The 18,953-nt window shown below is 45.4% G+C and overlaps 2 protein-coding genes and 1 pseudogene across 3 annotated transcripts in view; 1 reads left to right on the forward strand and 2 right to left on the reverse strand.

Moving 5' to 3' along the window:
* GMDS (GDP-mannose 4,6-dehydratase) overlaps window positions 1–18,953 on the reverse strand; it is a 369,384-nt gene that overhangs the window by 45,330 nt on the left and 305,101 nt on the right. Inside the window, exons 10-12 of one of the 2 annotated variants that reach the window (XM_077353299.1) lie at window positions 16,713–16,799; window positions 16,474–16,593; window positions 16,318–16,342 (exon numbers count right to left, since the gene is read on the reverse strand). The exons of the other annotated variant lie outside the window; for it this stretch is intronic. Of the exons in view, the coding sequence (XP_077209414.1) occupies window positions 16,519–16,593; window positions 16,713–16,799 (162 nt within the window). The 3' untranslated portion in view covers window positions 16,318–16,342; window positions 16,474–16,518. Of the gene's footprint in view, window positions 1–16,317; window positions 16,343–16,473; window positions 16,594–16,712; window positions 16,800–18,953 lie in introns of those variants that run through there. 2 annotated transcript variants of the gene reach the window in all.
* On the reverse strand, window positions 7,604–7,722 carry LOC143845286 (5S ribosomal RNA; annotated as a pseudogene).
* On the forward strand, window positions 12,042–15,757 carry LOC143845158 (uncharacterized). Its single transcript, XM_077353297.1, has 4 exons — window positions 12,042–13,976; window positions 14,628–14,711; window positions 14,891–14,974; window positions 15,254–15,757. The coding sequence occupies exons 1-4, from the start codon at window positions 13,355–13,357 to the stop codon at window positions 15,751–15,753; spliced, it is 1,290 nt and encodes a 429-aa protein (XP_077209412.1). The 5' UTR covers window positions 12,042–13,354; the 3' UTR covers window positions 15,754–15,757.

Here is an 18,953-nt window from a genome sequence, read left to right on the forward strand (position 1 = left end):
CAGCCCTTCAGTTATTTGAAGAGCACACCTTACGTTTCTTCTTTCCAGGCTAACCAAATCCTCCAACCCTTTCTCATAGGACTTTGTTTTTCCGATCCCCCTTCCCACCTCACTTCATAACCCCCCACCCCCAAACCCATTTCAATCTGTCTGCACCTTTCCTAAAGCGTAGTGTGGTGCTCTCCATGAGATCCGACTAGCGCGGTGTAGGAGGGACAGATACGCTGTGCTTCTGCTAATTCAACCCACAATCACAAATGACTTCCGTAGCAGAACCTTTTCTTTGTTTGAGAATTCTAACTGCGGAATTAAACGGAGATAAAAAATAATGGCAGTGCTGCCAATCTAGATTAACCATTGTTATTTGTCATTTTATGTAACAGGAGGCAGGGACTGTAAACTTCATGCAAGTGTTGAGTCTAGATGGTAATTCACCATGAAAATTATATAGATTTCCTGGAAGAATCATGAAAGCTAACAAAGTGTTGCCGGGTGAGGCTTGGTGGAACCAGAACAGTTCGATAGGGAGAAAGCCAACGCGGTCCATTCTTGGCTCTCTGCTTCACAGTGAATATGAGGCTTGACCCAGCATCTTTATGAACCCAGCTTGGTAAATAAATGCAAAGAACGGAACAGAAAATGAGAGCTTGACTTTTCCTCCCTTGAAAACACAAAGGCCTAGAAATCAACTGCATGCTTCCCTCTTGGCATGAATGCTGTTTGCCCATGGGCGTGCTGAAAGAAAGCTCTTCATTAAGAAGAAAAAAGATACTGAGATCAATCAGGCGGGTATCTCCATCTTATCTCCTGGAACGATCCATTTCAGGAATTAAGCTGCCCCTTGGGTTGGCTCCTCCCCGCCATTAAATCACGCTCAATCATGGCACACACAAAAAGCAGCCCCATGAGTTAGCAGCCAGATGTTATCATTACAGGCCTTTGCTTATAAACTGATGCTGAAACCTGAGTGGTTGATGAGACTAGCTAAGCAGTTGTACCTTTGACCTGATTGCATTAAACTTGCCCTATCAATTTAAGCTTAGTATAAACACCATTTCCCAGAGTCCCTCATGACTTCAGTGGTGAGAAGAAGCTGACTAAGCCTAAACATTTTTTAACAGCAATCTTGTCTTACAACACCAAGGGGATTTGCCATGTATCTGGGACTTTATAAAACCATATGAACATGCTGAAAGAATTAAAGCCCTTTTGAAAAGAAAAATTGATGGTGGCAGTCCTTTCTGAAAACCAGTATGCAGGATGTCAGCATGGCTCGGAAAGTGGCCTAATATAGTTTTTAAAAAATGAGACGGATCTGTGTCCGTTTCAAAGAGTCGCTCCTAAATAGAGGGTTTTTAAAAAAAGTCAAATGATCCAATCTTATTTAGAACTACACCAATCTAGATTTTATTTTATGCCATGAGATAGCAGGTCATCTTTCATCCCAGTATTATATTAGACGTTTGCATTTCTTAGAGCAACGTGTTTCCCCATAAATGTCAAAATAACTCAAGTTTGAGAAAGAACTCGTGGAATGAACGCACAGCAATTTGGGGTTGGATCCAGTCGAGTCGTTCTGAATTCTTTTTATCACAGCTCCTGTCCCACCTGGCTTTTATCGGTGCATGTCCCATGAGCTCCGCATAACTTTTCTGGTAGTCAAAGGGGTCTCCCACCATTGCTAATGAAAAAATCTGCTTGAACCAAGTCCTTTCGACTCTGCAAGGTTGACCGTGTTTCAGTACCTGATGCAGTTTAGAAGGATTCAGGTGTTAATTCTGCAAAGTTCACAGTGAGCCTCAAACATTAGCATGCTCAATGTTGGTCAGGTAGCTAAATGTTCTCTCCCTCTCGGCCTGAACATGAATCAGAAGGATGTCTAAGGGTGACCTCTCCGTCTCGCTACAACTCTTCCTGGAAAACTGTATACCTTGTGATTTGGGGGAAAGCAAACCATCTTCAATCACAGCGATCTCTCAGCAATTATTTTTCCTCCTAAGGGTGACTGGAAAACTGGTGATAACGTTAACGTTCTTGTTTCCAAAAATAAGTATGAAGATAAGACTGGTTTGATTCATATACTGATGGTCTACTATCCATCATCAGTATGGTAGGAAAGACACAACGGAGTTAATTTATTTATGCCACAAGCACAGGCAAGAAATACCTCAATCTTTGAAAAAGTTAAACATCACATCAGAAAGTAAATTTATGCAGATAAAACAAAAAAAAATTGAGTCTGCTGATAAGGAAAGAAAGCTCTAGATGAAGTCGGTTATTTCTTATATATTGACATTTTGTTTTAACACAAGATGGTATTGGCAAACACAGAGGCCGTGGGAAGGAAATGACAGCGGGAAATGCTTGGTGCCTAATTACTTACTGTACAGAGTGAATACCAGGTCTGTATTTGAGAGGAAGCGTTCCTGAAGTCACGTGCCTGAAGAGGCACAAGGTTGAATGGGGGTTCTGTGACCCGAATTAACCTCATGTGGTAGTTTGGAAAGGGCATCCTAAAACCTGTTGCTTCAAACAGCTTGATGGAGTAACTGAATCACTGACTAGGACAGGGGTAGTCAAACTGCAGCCCTCCAGAGGTCCATGGACTACAATTCCCACAAGCCCCTGCCAGCAAACGCTGGCAGGGGCTCGTGGGAATTGTAGTCCATGGACCTCTGGAGGGCCGCAGTTCGACTACCCCTGGACTAGGAACAGGGAATAGCAAACTGGACCATTAGTGGAGAAAGAGAGGGAGAGATATTGGTGCTTCCTCTTGTGTCGTTTAGCTTTCACATAAAATGCTATGGGGTAACACTCCTCCTAAGAAAGGGAAGGTGATTCTAAGCTCCTTTGAGACTCTTTCTAGTACAGAAATGCGGCACATAAAAACCAATTCTTCTTCTTCTTCTTCTTCTTCTTCTTCTTCTTCTTCTTCTTCTTCTTCTTCTTCTTCTTCTTCTTCTTCTTCTTCTTCTTCTTCTGTTAATTGCAGCATTGTATTTCTCCTTTCTAATTCTTCTTTTATCCTTCCACTAAACCATCTTTTAAAAACTGTTTTGTCACAGAACGGCATACTGGTTCCTCTTATTTTTTCTTTTACTATTCTGGTCAAAAAGACAATCAGATGAAATCACACTCTCATAGGCCCATTATGCACGGAGTGGAAAGTCTGCATTCGGGGTGGAATGGCAGCGGCTAAAATCACCAATTATGCATGCTGCAGGCGGCAACCGGGTGCAGAGTCAACATATGCCGCCGAAAAAGCCACATTAGCGAGATGCGGAAGAAAGTGGAGCTTCCTGGGACCAGGGCGAAACCAGAAGCGACTCCGGAGTATCTGCGTGCATAATCGGATACTCTGGGTTTTGCCGCCATTGTGTTCCGTCCCGTGCATAATCGGTTTGCTTCGCTTCTTCCTTCTCCTCTTTCTCCATGCCACCGTTTCAGCGGCCGTGCATAATAGGCCATACTGAGTACTTCTAGAACCATGTTATACAATTCAGCATTCTGCCATTTATGTGGAAATATGGTAAGTTGATTAACAAACTTGAAAGGCATGGTTTCCAGGGTGACAGACTTAAGCTCCTGCCCTTGATTTCCCCAAGCAGCTCATCTTCAAACACCATACGTACAGAGACTACAGTTTCTAGTAGTGATTTTTATGAACGGGCAGATGATTCAGAGATATTTTGCTTTTGCTTCACCTTTGAATCTTCCTTGTCAGGTTGGCACACTCTGTCTGCATACATGTTCACTTCTGAAAGGTGACCTTGGCAACTGATGGTCTTTTAGAGCTTGGAATCCACATGTCTAGTACCTGTAATGCAGAAGAACGTCTGCATGGCTGCACCCCAGTTTGGAAATAAGGCCTTTGGAACTGGTATTCCAGGGGAAGAATGAACAATAATGCCCAGACAAAATATTGCATTCTTTCTCATCCAGGCAGGATATGTGATACCCTGGTGGCAGGGTAGGGGGAGAGGGACAAGAAATGATAAACTGTTCCCTCCTGAATGGAGCAGCATTTGCCAAGAACTTTTACAACCAACAAACAGAGTTTTAGCAGCCCTAAACCTTTGGGAGTGGTCATTGACTAGCATTCCCCGCAGTACCCTAGAGCAGAGGTAGTCAACCTGTGGTCCTCCAGATGTCCATGGACTACAATTCCCATGAGCCCCTGCCAGCAAACGCTGGCAGGGGCTCATGGGGATTGTAGTCCATGAACATCTGGAGGACCACAGGTTGACTACCCCTGCCCTAGAGAGCCCATGGCCTATTGATACTAAAATAGTAAAACAGTAATATAAGATAAAATTTCAATATTCATTGTGATTTGACAATATTAATCCAAATATTGATATATAGAAGATTAGATATATACTTGTGTGGTTTATTTTATAGGAAAGGCGATAGGATTCTGCCACCTTTGATACAACTAACTGTTTTGGAGGTATGTGTATTTGAGGTAATTCTTTGCTGCATTGTTTAATTTGGTTAATATGGATAATAATCTGTATATTTTGAATTTAGGATTAGAGGATTCAACCACCGATGAAGTCAATGAACACGGAATTTATCTAGAAGCTATTATGGTTGTTCCTTCTGGTATGTAAAAGAATTGTAAAAGAAATTGAATTGAAATTCATTGTATACATTATTACAAACATATTGCCTTGGAAAGGTTCCCTGTTTTCTTCTGGCGATTACTATCAGGACAAATCCGTCTCCCTGTAAACTGGATCCGCTCTGACACAGAAATGCATTTACAGGCACTCGTGTGGAGGGGAAATGCGGATCCTCCCCCACTCCCTTCTGTACTTTTCTTAAAATTTTAAATTAGACAGGAAGGTCCATAATAGAGAGATGACATCTCCCTTAAAATATATATATATATTTTTGAATCTGTGTCTTTTAAGTGTTTCTGTGCGTACTTCAGATGACTGCTGCTTTCCAGCCCAGCTTTACTTCTGCGCGGGATACTTAATTAAACCAATTCACTGGGAGGAAAAAAAACACATCATATTACTGATTTCAGTGGGCCCTGATCTCTTTCAGACTGATCCTATAGATCAGGGTTAGTCAAACTGCGGCCCTCCAGATGTCCATGGACTACAATTCCCATGAGCCCTGCCAGTGTTTGCTGGCAGGGGCTCATGGGAATTGTAGTCCATGGACATCCGGAGGGCCGTGGTTTGACTACCCCTGCTATAGATAACTTCCCAATGCATGTATGGTTCTCTCCAGACCAAAGCAAGTTTACCTAATCTAAAAATTGCCTTGCTGGATCAGGTCAAAGGGACATCTACTTCAGCATTCTGTTCCCAACAGCTGCCATCCAGCTGCTTTTGAGTATCACCCCCAAACCAGGAAGGTGATGATCTTCCCTCATTGATTGTCTCTGGCATTTGGTGTTTAGAGATACACTGTCTCTGTACAGAGAAGTTCTATTTTGTCATCATGGTTTGGGGCCTGGGTTACCCACCATGCAGACGTGTCCTGTTTGGAGGTCACCTGATTTTGACTTTTCTAACTGGAAATTCGTCTCCAAAATAAAAGGTAAAAAAAAAAATGTTTACCTAGATATAGCTTTCACCAATGTTACCAGAAATTCCACTTATTAGACCACAGATGTACAAAGAGCAAACAGCAGTTCTTGGAGGTTAAAAGATGGAAAATGCCATCTGTATGCCTGACAGAGAAGGATTTAAAATATTTCCCATAAATTCTAGTATACAGTAGCCAGGCATTATCTGGGAGGAAATGATGCAGCTTTATAGGATGTCCTTTTTTTCTTTTAATAAGCCAAAGTAAAACAGATCTACAGTGAAAATGTCCCTAGTAGGCAAGGTAAGAAATTATCCATACTTGCATTTCTGCCACCACGTTCCTTTGTTTTTTTTTTTTCTACAGTATGTACTTGAAAGCCAGATGCTATCTGATGGCCATACTATGCCCTTAGGTGCTACTTAAGTTATTTTTTTAAAAAATGTATCTTTACACTGTCTACACAGTGAGAATCCACTTGGTTTCATTTTCATAAACAAGCACTGATTTAAGCTTCCTCACCTTTCATTTCCGGCTCTAGCGCTCCAAAGCAGAATGTTACTTAGGGTTTTTATATGTCCATACAGCTGCAGGGCTTTTAGAAATTCCAGATAAGGTCGCTTGTTTCTAAGTAGCTCCATTCACAATAAACACAGAGACCTGAAAACGTTTCCATTCCAGCCGTTCGGTGTGAAGGATACGGTGGTGCAATCTAATACGTCAGTCAGTAGACCCTGACATCCCTTTAAAGCAGCCAACTGGTTGCAGAGGTGTCATTTCACAAGCCTTTCACTTTACAAACATTATGCATTGCATTTAAGTTTCTCAAAGATTTAAAACATACCGCTCAAAATTATAACAGTTATAACGTGCAACTTGATACCATAGACAGTGTTGCTAGACGATGCCGTGGCTTGATTTTTTTTTTTTTTTGCTTACAATATTACTCTTGAGCATTAATTTGTTCAACTGCAGACTTTGTGGTTAAACACAAAAAGACAACAAAGACTCAGATAAGATGAATACTACATGCTAGAAAATGCACAAATAATGTAATGGCTAACCCCCCTCCCTTTTTCTTGTTAACAACACAAGGCTGTTTTAAAATAGGAAAGACACAAATTCAAAAGAGTTTGCTTTCAGCAATTTTAAGACGGATAAAAAAGGTGGAACAATTTTCCTTACAAGTAGAAGTTTTGCCCAAATGAAATTAAAAAAAAAACAACCCACCCATACACTGTCTGGCAAACCAAAGGGAAATTTACAATAAGGCCAATTAAGGACGATTCTAAAGAATGAACTGCTAAAGATGCGAAAACTAGTGATAAAAAACTTTTTGATACAGGATACCAGCCAAAGGTGGAAATGGGAGATAAAGATGAAAAGGGAGTGAAGAAGGGAAAGGGGGAAATGGAAGAAATATAAATTACTAGCTATTTCCTAATGTCATGCCTGAAATATACACATTTTAAGAAAAGGATATCAAGAGTATTTCAGTAGCAATCCTCAACATTTGCAAACCTTCAGCTTTAATCCGCATTACTGGATCCAATTTTACATTTTTACCACAAATGCCCACCTTCCTCTTAGTTCACTATTTCCCCTCTGTTCTCTCCTCTCCTCAAAAAGAAAAGCAATAAAAACATGAATTAAAAAAAATAATGGGGAGGGTGAAGTTATGGGTGTGTTCTATCTTAAAATGGATCTTATTAGCTAAAAGCAGTGATTCATACAACTTCCAGACCTGTACCAAGAACAGGATTAAGTAGAAACATATATTTATCTCATTTATAAGACACTTCTGGAGTCAACAGTATTTAGAGTGAAAAGAGACAGCAAAAGTTTACATCACCAACCGGTTGTGAAGTTGGTTCTTAGCTGCAGGATTAGGTGTAGTAAAAACTCAAGACACCTTTATCGGCATAGCAAACATCCAAATAAGAAAAAACATAGATAAACAGCTTGTCCCTTCCGCATTGACAAACAGCGGAATATGTTGACTCTCAGCGTATTCCGAAGTACGTCTGCAAATGTAGCAAGCTTGGTAAGATCCCTTTCAAGCCTACAGCACACGGTATTCTCAGGAGGTCTCCCATCCATGTACTAACCAGGCCCGACCCTGCTTAGCATCAGAGATCACATGAGATCATGCGTGTTCAGGGTGGTATGACCATAGGTGGTAGAGTAAATACTAAATATGTGTCATGTAGGCCAGTGGTCCCCAACCTTTTTATCACCAGGGGCTGGTCAATGCTTGACAATTTTACTGAGGCCCGGGGGGGGGTAGTCTTTTGCTGAGGGATGCCATCGCCTGAGCCCCTGCCCCACTTGCTTTCCTGCTGGTGCCCCTGACTTCCTTCCGCCTGCTGGGGGATGCTGCCAGCAGCAGCTGTGCAGTGCCACACCAATGGGGAGCCCCAGCCATGGTGGCCGCTGGAGAGCACCAAAGGTGAGTCAGCGGCAGAGTGGCAGGGCAGCCCCCGAGGCAGCAGCTGGGGAGGAGGAGAAGCTGTGGCCCGGTACTGACTGATCCACGGACCAGTACTGGTCCCCAGACCGGGGGTTGGGGACCACTGATGTAGGCTATAGATGTGCTTTCTTCAGTTACAGAATATGGTGCCATTGCATTGCCTGAAACCACCATGCTTAACTTTTGAAGGACTTCAGACCTCCGTGTCTAAAATGCATACCATAAGAAGACAAAAGTATAGAGTTGTCAGCCCAGCTCCAAGTTGTGACTGAAAAAATGGCTGATGGTGATGGTGGTGGAGACTTCAAAACAGGGTTGCACGCAGCCATGATGCCACTTTCAGTTAGGAACCCAGAAGTGATGTTACTACAATGCAGCGAAGGGCAAGGATTTGCTCCGACCTCTGTGGCCAAAACCATGCAGCACATGAAAAATCCTAGTATTGCTTTGGTGCATCAATACTGTTCTTGCCAATTTCCCCCTGTTGTTCCACTGAGCTGTAGCAGGGAACAGGGAGAGCTAACAGAAGGAGAGTTGGTTTCTATACTCCACTTTTCACTGTCGGAAGGAGTCTCAAAGCCACTTTCAATCGCCTTCCCTTCCTCTCCCCACAACAGATACCCTGTGAGGTGGGTGAGGCCGAGAGAACCTTGCTATTACTGAAGAAGAAGAATTGGTTCTTATATACCGCGTTTTTCTACCCGAAGGAGTCCCAAAGCGGCTTACAATCGCCTTCCCTTCCCTCTCCCCACAACAGACACCCTGGGAGGTAGGTGGGGCTGAGGGAGCTCTGACAGGATCCCTACACTATGCTGGCTCCAACAGGGGGTTGCCTGCCCCAACTGTGCAAATGGCAACCATTTCAGTCTGATCAATCTTGGGGTGGGGGGTTAATACTGGTTCTAGAGGGGATCAAACCCTCCAGGATATTAATTTTTTCAAAGGCTACAAACATCAGTATCAACTGAAGTGGAAAGAGCACGTCAAAGTGGGGGGGATTGAAAGGAGCATTGCTGCTGAGATACTAAAGCGAAGGCATCTCCTTCTGCATGTCATCCCACTGACGACACCTTTTATTTAACTTTGCAATTAGAGCTAGCAACAATTTTGTACCTGGTGACATTACTAGAGCTTTTCTTCACTCAACGGAACCACAGCAAATGAAAGCTGGTGGGTGACATTTGAGTCAGCCAAGTCTTAAAACCTGGATTGTTCACATTACTGGGGAGATTTCTAATTCTCTGATTCTGAAGCCATTGTTGCTTTAATGTGTCACTGGATTAATCTTTTTTTTTCTTTCCAGATTCCAGAATGTACAAGAAAGGAAATATCAATGGACAATCCTTCTAATAACAACTAGGAACCTTTAACTGAATAATAACCATCTCCAGAGCTTGTGATGAATCAAGGGACAGCAGGGGAAATGATCATTTGTAAAATTCCCTTTTCACCTAATGCTGTAAGTAATGCTACATTTTTGAGGTCCAAGGCCAGAAGAACAGCTGTCCAATAGCCAAGTTTGGAATCTGAACAGTCTTACCTCTACTGGGAGCTGCTATACTGCACTGACTCATCTAGTTTTGAATTGAAGTTGAAACTAGGAACGTGTTAGTGGTCCGACCCCTCCTTGCTTTGAGGCGAAGTTTTCCAGCCAATACCCTTCGTCAACGTTTCCTGCACCTTGCCATTCTGTTGCTCGACAATCACATCTCTGTGCTGGAAATGTACAGATATATGTCAGTTTCGCCAAAAGCTGACCGACAATATCTGCACCTACACAGAAAGCGGGAAATGTACTCTCTGGCCAAATAGCAGGCTTTCCAGGAGCTGCCTGGAATCCTCAGGTGACATCATTGTCAGCCCACAGCCTCTGGCTCTTCTCTCCACTCTACAGAAACAATGGCTATTTGCAGGTTAATGGCGCACCTAGGAATGTTACTAGCCCCACCACCCCAAAAGTACTTCTTCTTTTCAGCCTCACCTATAGAAATCACTAGTCATGATTATCATACCGATCACACCTAAAGCCATTTCCCATCCTGTAATCCCCAGAGCCTTTGGCTTAATTTAGTCAGTGTAACCACATCTTTGTCTGAGAAACTCATCAAAGGTCTACCCAGGACAGCCCATCTCAGCCAGGATTTTGTGAAACCCTGGGGCTTCCTGATGGCTTTGGAAGGCTTTCCCGAATGGGTGGGAGTTAATTACTTTTTAATGTATTTTAAAAATGTGCTAAACATTTATTGGGTGATATGGTTTATTTTACTTGTTTATTTTTTCAATTTATTTCCCGTTACTCCCAAGACCAGCTTGTGTTGGGTTACACTCTATATGCCCATATATAGTCATGTTGACCCGTCCCTCCCTCCCAAAATGGCCAAGGATTGGCCTGGAGGGGATGGGAAGGGGAGGAGCCCTGAGTGGCCGTGCACACAGCTATGCTTGCCAACCATATCCTGCATGATTGTGCCACTTCTGGGGTTTCTCAAAACCTTGAGAATGTTTCAGAGGGTTCCCGATGGTCAAAAAAGTTGAAAAAGGCTGAGCTAGGGTAACCAGGTACTATCTCTGTCTTGGGAAACCTCCTGGTCCTCGCCCCATTTACAAGGACATCACCTAACTCTGAGATGGTGGGCTGAAGAGGAGCAGTATGTAATTTTAAATAATAAAATAAATACAATTTGCACATGCAGTCTCATCAAGTCCATTGTTGTAGGGGGCCACAGCACCCAACTTTAGCCTTGGGATAGAAATCTGGCTACTTACGGCACACATCAGGTCCCTGTGTGTGTGCATTCTCTGGGATTCTCTGCACACCCCCACTATGTGTGGGCCTACCTTAATTTTCCTTGGTGTATGTGTCTTCTGGGTAGCCCACATGCTCTTGATGTGCTGGCTGTTTTCATTGTTTTTTCATTGACCTCTGCATGTCACAAAGGTAGCTATCAGTTTTCTTTGCACCTTATACTCCCCTATCACACTATCTCACCTCTGTTTTGCTACTGCATAACTGCTTAGTTTAATTAGTGTGCAAGTTGGCTTTCGTCCTTGCTAGAGGGAAATACAGACACATTAAGACATGCTATTTTTGACTGTAAGAATTGCTTGCCTGGAAGACATAAATTGCTCTGTCTTACATTTATAGTTTCAGATAAGAATCCAGAGATTTCAAGAAAAGTCACTAAGTTTGGATGACTGGCTTTTAAAATTAGGAGATTCTTGATAAACACCATTGATAATTGATAAATTGTTATAATTGCTCACAATGGTTCTATAAAGATCTCTTTTATTTAATAGTATTATATCATGTTGAATATGATAGTCTATCCAATTTTATATATCTGTGCTATAAAAGGTAAAGTTAAAGGTATCCTCTGTGCAAGCACTGAGTCATGTCTGACCCTTGGGGTTATGCCCTCTTGCGTTTTCTTGGCAGACTCAATACGGGGTGGTTTGCCAGTGCCTTCTCCAGTCATTACCGTTTTACCCCCCAGCAAGCTCGTTTTACCGACCTCGGAAGGATGGAAGGCTGAGTCATCCTTGAGCCGGCTGCTGGGATCTGTGCTATATCTGATTTTTATTTATTTTCTGTTGCTTGATTTATTATGTAATTTACTTTTATATTCTGGTCATGTACTGTAAATAAACTGCAATACAATTTATTTTCTATATGCTATTTTAATTTGTTTTAAATTGGTCTCTATGTGAGTACACAGAGGTGGAGAATGCCCTCTCACAAGCCACATTTGCCGACTCAGTTCTAATTTGGGTGATAACTGGGAGAGGTATGCCTGTTTCCCCCACTCATTCAAGTAGAGCTTTTTTTCTATTTCTAGTCCCATTCTTTATAAGTGTTAAGATTAATCAGTATTGGAGAATTTTTCTTTGAGCTTCATAAAACTCTCCACCCCCCCCCCCCCCATTTCTTTTAGTTCCATAGGTTCAGAGCCCTTAACCGTTTACAGTTTAATATATTTAGGGGCATTTCCCACGGCTTAAAAATAGCACAATGGTTGCTGATTGAAAACGCTACTAATTTGCCATAACGCACGACGTCGTAAACAATCTGCAACAATCCTGAAACCGACCCGCAAAAAGCGCTTCGTTGTAGCGCTTCTAGGGGAATCCAGAAAACTGGATTCACCCTCCGGATAGCGATACACTCCTGCAACCAATCTGCAACACTAGCGCTAAAGACCTGTGCGTTACCATTGTTGCGGGTTCTTCAAAGTCCCTCCTCCCGAGCCTGTCCTCCAAACTTCCGGCGAACTGTTCGCCATTTTTTTTTTCTCCGAGCGAGCGGGGATCTACGAGGCAACGGGACAGCGACTGGCTTTCAAGCACGATCACTTTCGGAAATTCTGCCCGGACACCACAAGAGTTTTTCACAAGCACAGTGGCACACACCGTCACGTTCCCAAAATTTGCCCAAAGCTTAAAACCCCGTCTACCATCGGCCAGTCCTAGCGGAGTCAACGTACAGGGAGCATTTTAAAAAATTTTCCTCTGAGCGTGCCAACGAACATTCGCCGCTCGCAGTCTCCTGCTTAGCTTAGAGGGGTTCAATAGACGTGATTCGTGGTGATTTCATGAGGGGCGGCTTATGTGTAGTGGGTCTTTGTGTGGTTCCCAGTGCGTGCTTGTGCTTGGGTGCGGACAACCCCTTCCATTGGCGGCTAGACCTCCGGCAAGCGGAGTTGCCGTCCCCCGTTCATTTTAAAAAATTTTCCTCTGAGCGTGCCAACGAACGGTCGCCGCTCGCAGTCTCCTGCTTAGCTTACAGGGGTTCAATAGACATGATTCGAGGTGATATCATGAGGGGCGGCTTATGTGTAGTGGGTCTTTGTGTGGTTCCCGGTGCGTGCTTGTGCTTGGGTGCGGACAACCCCTTCCATTGGCGGCTAGACCTCCGGCAAGCGGAGTCGCCGTCCCCCGTTCATTTTAAAAAACATTCCTCTGAGCGTGCCAACGAACGTACGCCAGTTACATGTCATGTTTGGTTGATTTATGCTGTGGCTGGTGAATATTATTGGGGAACTGCCGAGTACTGCCGCACTTGCTCTCGGTTGAACACCGGCATGCGTTTGTGTAATGGCGGACATTTTCCTAAAATGGCTCCCGCTGCATGTTCAAACTGCTCTTCTCGCGTGTAAACGAATACGCGCATGCGTTAAGTCAAACAACAAGGGCGCCAATCTGGCCATTAGGAGCAGATCCTGTTCCCGCGCGAGGAGTTTTGAACGTGACATGTGACCTGATGTGGCCAATGTGCGTGTCCCCTGCTGCCCTCCACCAATCAGGAGCCGGCTAGTCCCTTTGTCTTTGTGTGCGGGAAGGTATATGATCCGTTGCACCCTGCACCTCCCACCACCATTTTGCTCAGCTACTAGCAAAAGCAACATGGAATCGTCTTCTCAAGCCTCGTCCGTCCCTGCAACCGGCCGTGGCCCAACTTGGAGGGACGCGGAGATCAGGGACCTGATCGGGATTTTCTCGGAGGAGAAAATCCAGGACGCGTTCCAGTCCTCCCACAGGAATAGGGAGGTTTTTGAACAAGTGGCTATTAAGATGCGCGCCCTGGGCCACAACAGGACCGGCCTTGAATGCCGGTCGAAGACCAAGACAATGAGGGCAGAGTACATGAGAGCCGTGAACCATAACAAGGGTTCCGGCAACGAAAAGGTGACCTGCCCCTACTTCGAGGAGCAGCGCCAGCTGTACGGGGACGGGGAAGGATCCGGCAGGCCGAAGCGCGTCGGCCGGAGCCTTAAGGTGGTTCGGAAGCCGGCTGCCCCGGTCGAGGAACCACCCGCTGAGGAGGATCCCGGCGAGGGAACCTCCTCCAGCTTTCGCCCTCCACCCCCCGTCCAGCAACGAGCCGCGGAATCGGTAACGCTGGACCTGATCGCCATCGTTCCTGGGGAGCCAGAGGAGGCTCCTGAGCAAACGCCCCTTGCCTCCGGTAAGTGATTTTCTTTTTATTTTATATTTCCTTTTAAGCAAATGTGTGTTCTGACGTTTGGGCATCGTTTTCTCGTGTGTTCGTTGCAACGCATAATACGGTAGGCTGTGGAGAGCTTGCTGTGGTTACTATTTGAAACGGTTTTAATTTTATAATTTTATAATTTAATTTTTAAAAGATTTTAAAAGAAGGTAGGCTGTGGAGTGCTTGCTGTGGTTACTATTTGAAACGGTTTTAATTTTATAATTTTATAATTTAATTTTTAAAAGATTTTAAAAGAAGGTAGGCTGTGGAGTGCTTGCTGTGGTTACTATTTGAAACGGTTTTAATTTTATAATTTTATAATTTAATTTTTAAAAGATTTTAAAAGAAGGTAGGCTGTGGAGTGCTTGCTGTGGTTACTATTTGAAACGGTTTTAATTTTATAATTTAATTTTAATTTTTAAAAGATTTATTAAGATGGTTGGCTGTGGAGTGCTTGATGTGGTTAGTATTTGAAACGGTCATGTTTAACCAACAGCCCCAAAATATTTGCAGCATGCCTCGCCCATAGGCCTTCTGCAGTACTTTGGCTCACAACTTTGGGAGCTTGCTTTGTGGTTCATGGTGTATGCTTGCTCGTTTTTCACTATTTTCTGCTCTTGTCCACAGAGACACAGTTGCCAGGGACGGGGCCCCTAGAGTCTCCAGCAGCACCTGACGTGGATAGTGATTCGGGGGCATCAACTAACATTGGTAGGTATTAGTAAAAATAGGGGGGGGGGCTGTTTTAACTGCTTTGTGCTTTTCTGTTTGTGCAGGGCAGCAGCACTGCTAGGAGAAAGAAGAGAGTCCCTCTGCGTTGCTGGTGTAGGCTTTGAAGCTGGCTTTGCCACCCTTTGGTAATAGATCTGTTTTTTTTCCTTTTTTTGCAGATTTCATACCCGGAACACAGGAGGAGGAACAGCCTAGGGTGCTTGGACCTCCTGCCCGGCGCAGGCGGATACAGATTCAAGATGGTGAGCGTGCATGACCTGTTCCTTTCGAGCCATAGCTGCAGGACAATGTCGCTAGGCACTAACCATGTGCTCCCTTTTAATTGTTGAGAGTCCTGCTGTGCAAGTAGGCAAAAGTAAAAGCACACCATGGGCAAACAAACAATAGCCATGTGCTCGCCGGGGATTGTTTAAATTCTTGGCAGGAAAACACGGGGACAAAAAAGAACACCATGTCCACCATGGTGTGTTTTGACTTTTTGGATGTTACTAACAGTTTTGTTTCTCATTTTTTGCCAACAGAGGTTCTTTCAGATGAGGAGGAGGAACCACCCCTGGCTCCAGGCAGCCCACCACCTAGAGGTGCGCTCCCAGCAGAGGAGAGGCTTACGAGGGAACGCGGCAGGCTGAGGCGCGTCTCCGTCTTGACAAGCGTGGGAGAGAGGCTCCTTGAGCACTGCTATGAGGAGTCACGGCGTGCCGCGGCCGCTGACCAAGCCATGCTCACACTCATTGCCCAGGAGGGGAGAAAATTGAGGGCAGTCCTTAGAGAGACAAACCAAATCCTACGCGAAGGCGTGGAGGAGGTGCGTCTGATAAGGAGACTCATGGAGAGGGCTGTAGCGGTCATGGAAAGGGCCTACCCTCCACAAATCGCCCCCCCACCACCACCCACACCAACACCACCACTTCCAGCACCCACCCCACCGACTCCCTCTCAGAATGCCTCCACCCAAACAAGAAGGAGGACTATTCTCGGAAAGAGAAAAATAAAACCAGCAGACAAGTACTCCCCCTCCTAGTTTTGCCCACTTCTTCTATTTCATGTTATCTGTGTTTTGTTGTTTGTTGAATAAAGTTTATATTTTTGACTCTGTCTCTGTGTACCCTACTGTAGAATCTGCAAGGCTGAAAGCGGCCTCTCTAGTGATTGTGTATATTGTGGTACTGCTGTGTGGGTTGGAGGTTGGAGGGGTGTTAGTTCAAGGAGTTTTAGGAGTGTGGTGTGGGGTTAAATATGTGCGAGTTTAAGAAGTCACACTGGAGTCTTGTTATAAAATTTGCAATAACATTTTATTTTAAAAAACATTTTAACAGGGGAAAAACATTAGGGAATGAAACTTGGAGCCCCACCAGCACCACCACCCCCCACCCCCCTGGAAAACCAATTTTTTTTAACAAAAGTATACATTTAACAGGGGAAAAACATTGGGGAATGAAACTTGGAGCCCCCCCCCCCCAACCCCTACCCCAAAACACAAACAGGAAACAAAACTCAGGTCCCACCGCTCCCCTCCCCAGCCCCTTCCATCGCCCTAACTCTCCTGCACAGCCGTCCCACGGTCCCCCTAACTTTGCGCCGGAAGAGCTCTTCGTCCTCCTTCTTCTTAACTGTGGGGAGGGAGAAAAAGTACACATTAGTACCACACATATTTTCAAATTTCTTTAGTTTACATGCATACACTTTTAAGTGGCCTTAGCCACAGTGTTAGAAGAGTTGGGCAGTGGGGAACATAACCTACGCTCTTCCGCCTCCCTCTGTTGCCTGTGCTGCTCAATCTCCCCTTTCAGCTCCGCCACTTGAGCCTCCAGGGAAGTAACTCTGGCCTCCATGGCACGCAGCCTTGCCTCCACAGTTTCAGCTATAGAAATCAAACAAAGAATTTGATCACACTCCAAAAGGAAGCATCACATCAGGCTCCCATATGGCTCCGTGTGGGTACACACACATGGGTCTCCCTCACAGACATAAAACTCTCACCTGCAGCCTGTCCCGAGGTGGAAGGTCCCTCTTCCTCCCCCTCCTCACGCTCAGGTGCTGTTGCCAGCTTGGATGGTGATTGTGTGGCTGGGCAAAGAAAAAGACAAATCATAATTAAAAGCACACAAAACAGAGATGAAACACAGCTGGTGGACACACCACAGTTAGAGTCTAAGCGCATAACCAAAGTGGTTCTACAGTACTGGCTGGCTAAGTCTGAGGGGGTTGACAGCATCTAAATACTTTCTCGAATTTCATTGGGGACAGTAGGGGAAAGAGGCAGCTAGTCATTCCATGCATGTTTAAGGGCAAAACACAACGAGGGCAGCACTCACCCATATGCCTCCTCATGTCCAGGGGGGGCTTCCCAGCCTTCTCCCATATTTTCACCATCTGGTCGTGGAAGACCGTCCTCCCACTTGGCTGCGGGATCCCCCCCCACTGTTCCAGACTGTTTAGGAAGTCCAGCTTAAGGCGCTTGAATTTTGTCCGGACCTGCTCCCAGGTCCGGACATAGCCCCTCTCCCTCAGCTTTGAAGCCAACACCAGGTAGGCACCCTTGGTGTGGCAATGGGTGCTGGCCATTAGGCGGCCAACACTTTTTGATTGTAGCACCAGCTCCAGAAGTGCCTCAGCCTCGGCGCGCTGCCAGAAGGAGCCCTTCCGTGGCTTCGGCATCTTCGGAATGACGGTTAGGGAACGAACGTGCGTTGCTCCGATCGACCACCCCGTTTTTTAAATGTATCAAAGCTGCCCACCAATAAAATTATTCCTTGGAACATGAGTGGATTGATCCTCCGGTTTGACAGGGGTCGCCAATACTTCCTGGCTACCCGCCTCCCCGAACTTTCCCCATTCAGCGCTTCCGTATTGTGTTTGTCAATTTCAGTGGGGAGTTAGCATTTAGGGCTGTCAAAGTGCTTTTGGACCAGAGAATCCCCGTTTTTTTGCTGGCAAAGTACACAAACCGCACAAGACAAGGTTAAACAAAGAACACAAAACTTTATTCAACAACAGAGTAGGAAAAACAATTAAACACGCCTCCTGTTTCTGTAGATGTGGGTGGCTATGGCGTCCCGAACCTTGCACCCCTCAGCATATATCCTTTTTCTCCTTGCTTCAGGGATGTCCTGTGTATCCTGAAGGACTACAGGTTCAGGTTCGTCCTCAGGGAAGGGGATGTTATGTCCCTTGTCCTCGCATATGTTGTGCAAAATCACACATGCGATTATCAGCGGAGTCACATTGTCAATATGTACATGGAGTCGTGACATTAAACAACGGAACCGTGACTTCAAACGTCCAAAGGCACGCTCCACTACATTCCTTGCCCGGGAGTGACTGAGGTTGTAGTGGCTCTGCACGTCCGTCCTTGGCCGCTTGTAGGGAGTCATGAGCCAGCGTCGTAATGGGTAGGCTCCGTCCCCGAGGACCAACGCCGGCACACGCACGCCCTCAATGGTGGCGGTGGGGTTTCCTGGAACAAAGACCCCTTCGTCCATGGCTTTCCTGAGGTTGGATTCCCTGAAAACAAGGGCATCATGCCTCCTGCCACTCCACCCCACCTCGGCATCGATAAACCGGCCGGAGAAGTCCACTGTTCCTTGCAGGAGAACAGAGCAAAAGTCCTTCCTGTTCCCGTACTCTTTTATGCTTCCCCCGGGGGCACGGATAGGGATGTGGCTTCCATCGACGGCCGCAAAACAATGCGGGAATCCAAGCCTGGCAAACCCGTCCATACTCTGGAATAAGGGAAAGAAAAGAATATAAGCCATGGCATGTCAGCGTGGGGTGTATCGCGTCTTCGTTGCTGACCTGTCAAACAAGAAAAAAAATTTAAAGGGCAAAGGGGATGGAATGACACTCACCGCTCCAAGCCGGTCTCCGAGGCACACGACTTTGCTGAACAATTCCGCCTCCATGGCGAGGCAGAACTCCTTAAGGATATCGCCAACCGTAGTGACTCCGAGTCCGAATTGCTGGGCTACTGTCCGGAAGTACTGAGGGGTGGCCAAGTACCACAATGCGGCAGCCACCCTTTTTTCAACTGGAACGGGGCGCCGCATGCCAGTGACTTGCCTCTCCATGCGTCCACGTAGAGCCTCCACGAGCTCAAAAAATGTCCCCCTCGACATCCTGAAGTTGGCAATCCAGTGGTCATCATCCCAGCGAGTCCACACAAAATTCTCCCACCAGTCAGAGGATCGTTCGTCCACCCAGAACCGGGGGGGGAACCGGACC

Source organism: Paroedura picta, chromosome 9 (genome assembly GCF_049243985.1).
Source record: "Paroedura picta isolate Pp20150507F chromosome 9, Ppicta_v3.0, whole genome shotgun sequence".
Classification (NCBI taxonomy): domain Eukaryota; kingdom Metazoa; phylum Chordata; class Lepidosauria; order Squamata; family Gekkonidae; genus Paroedura; species Paroedura picta.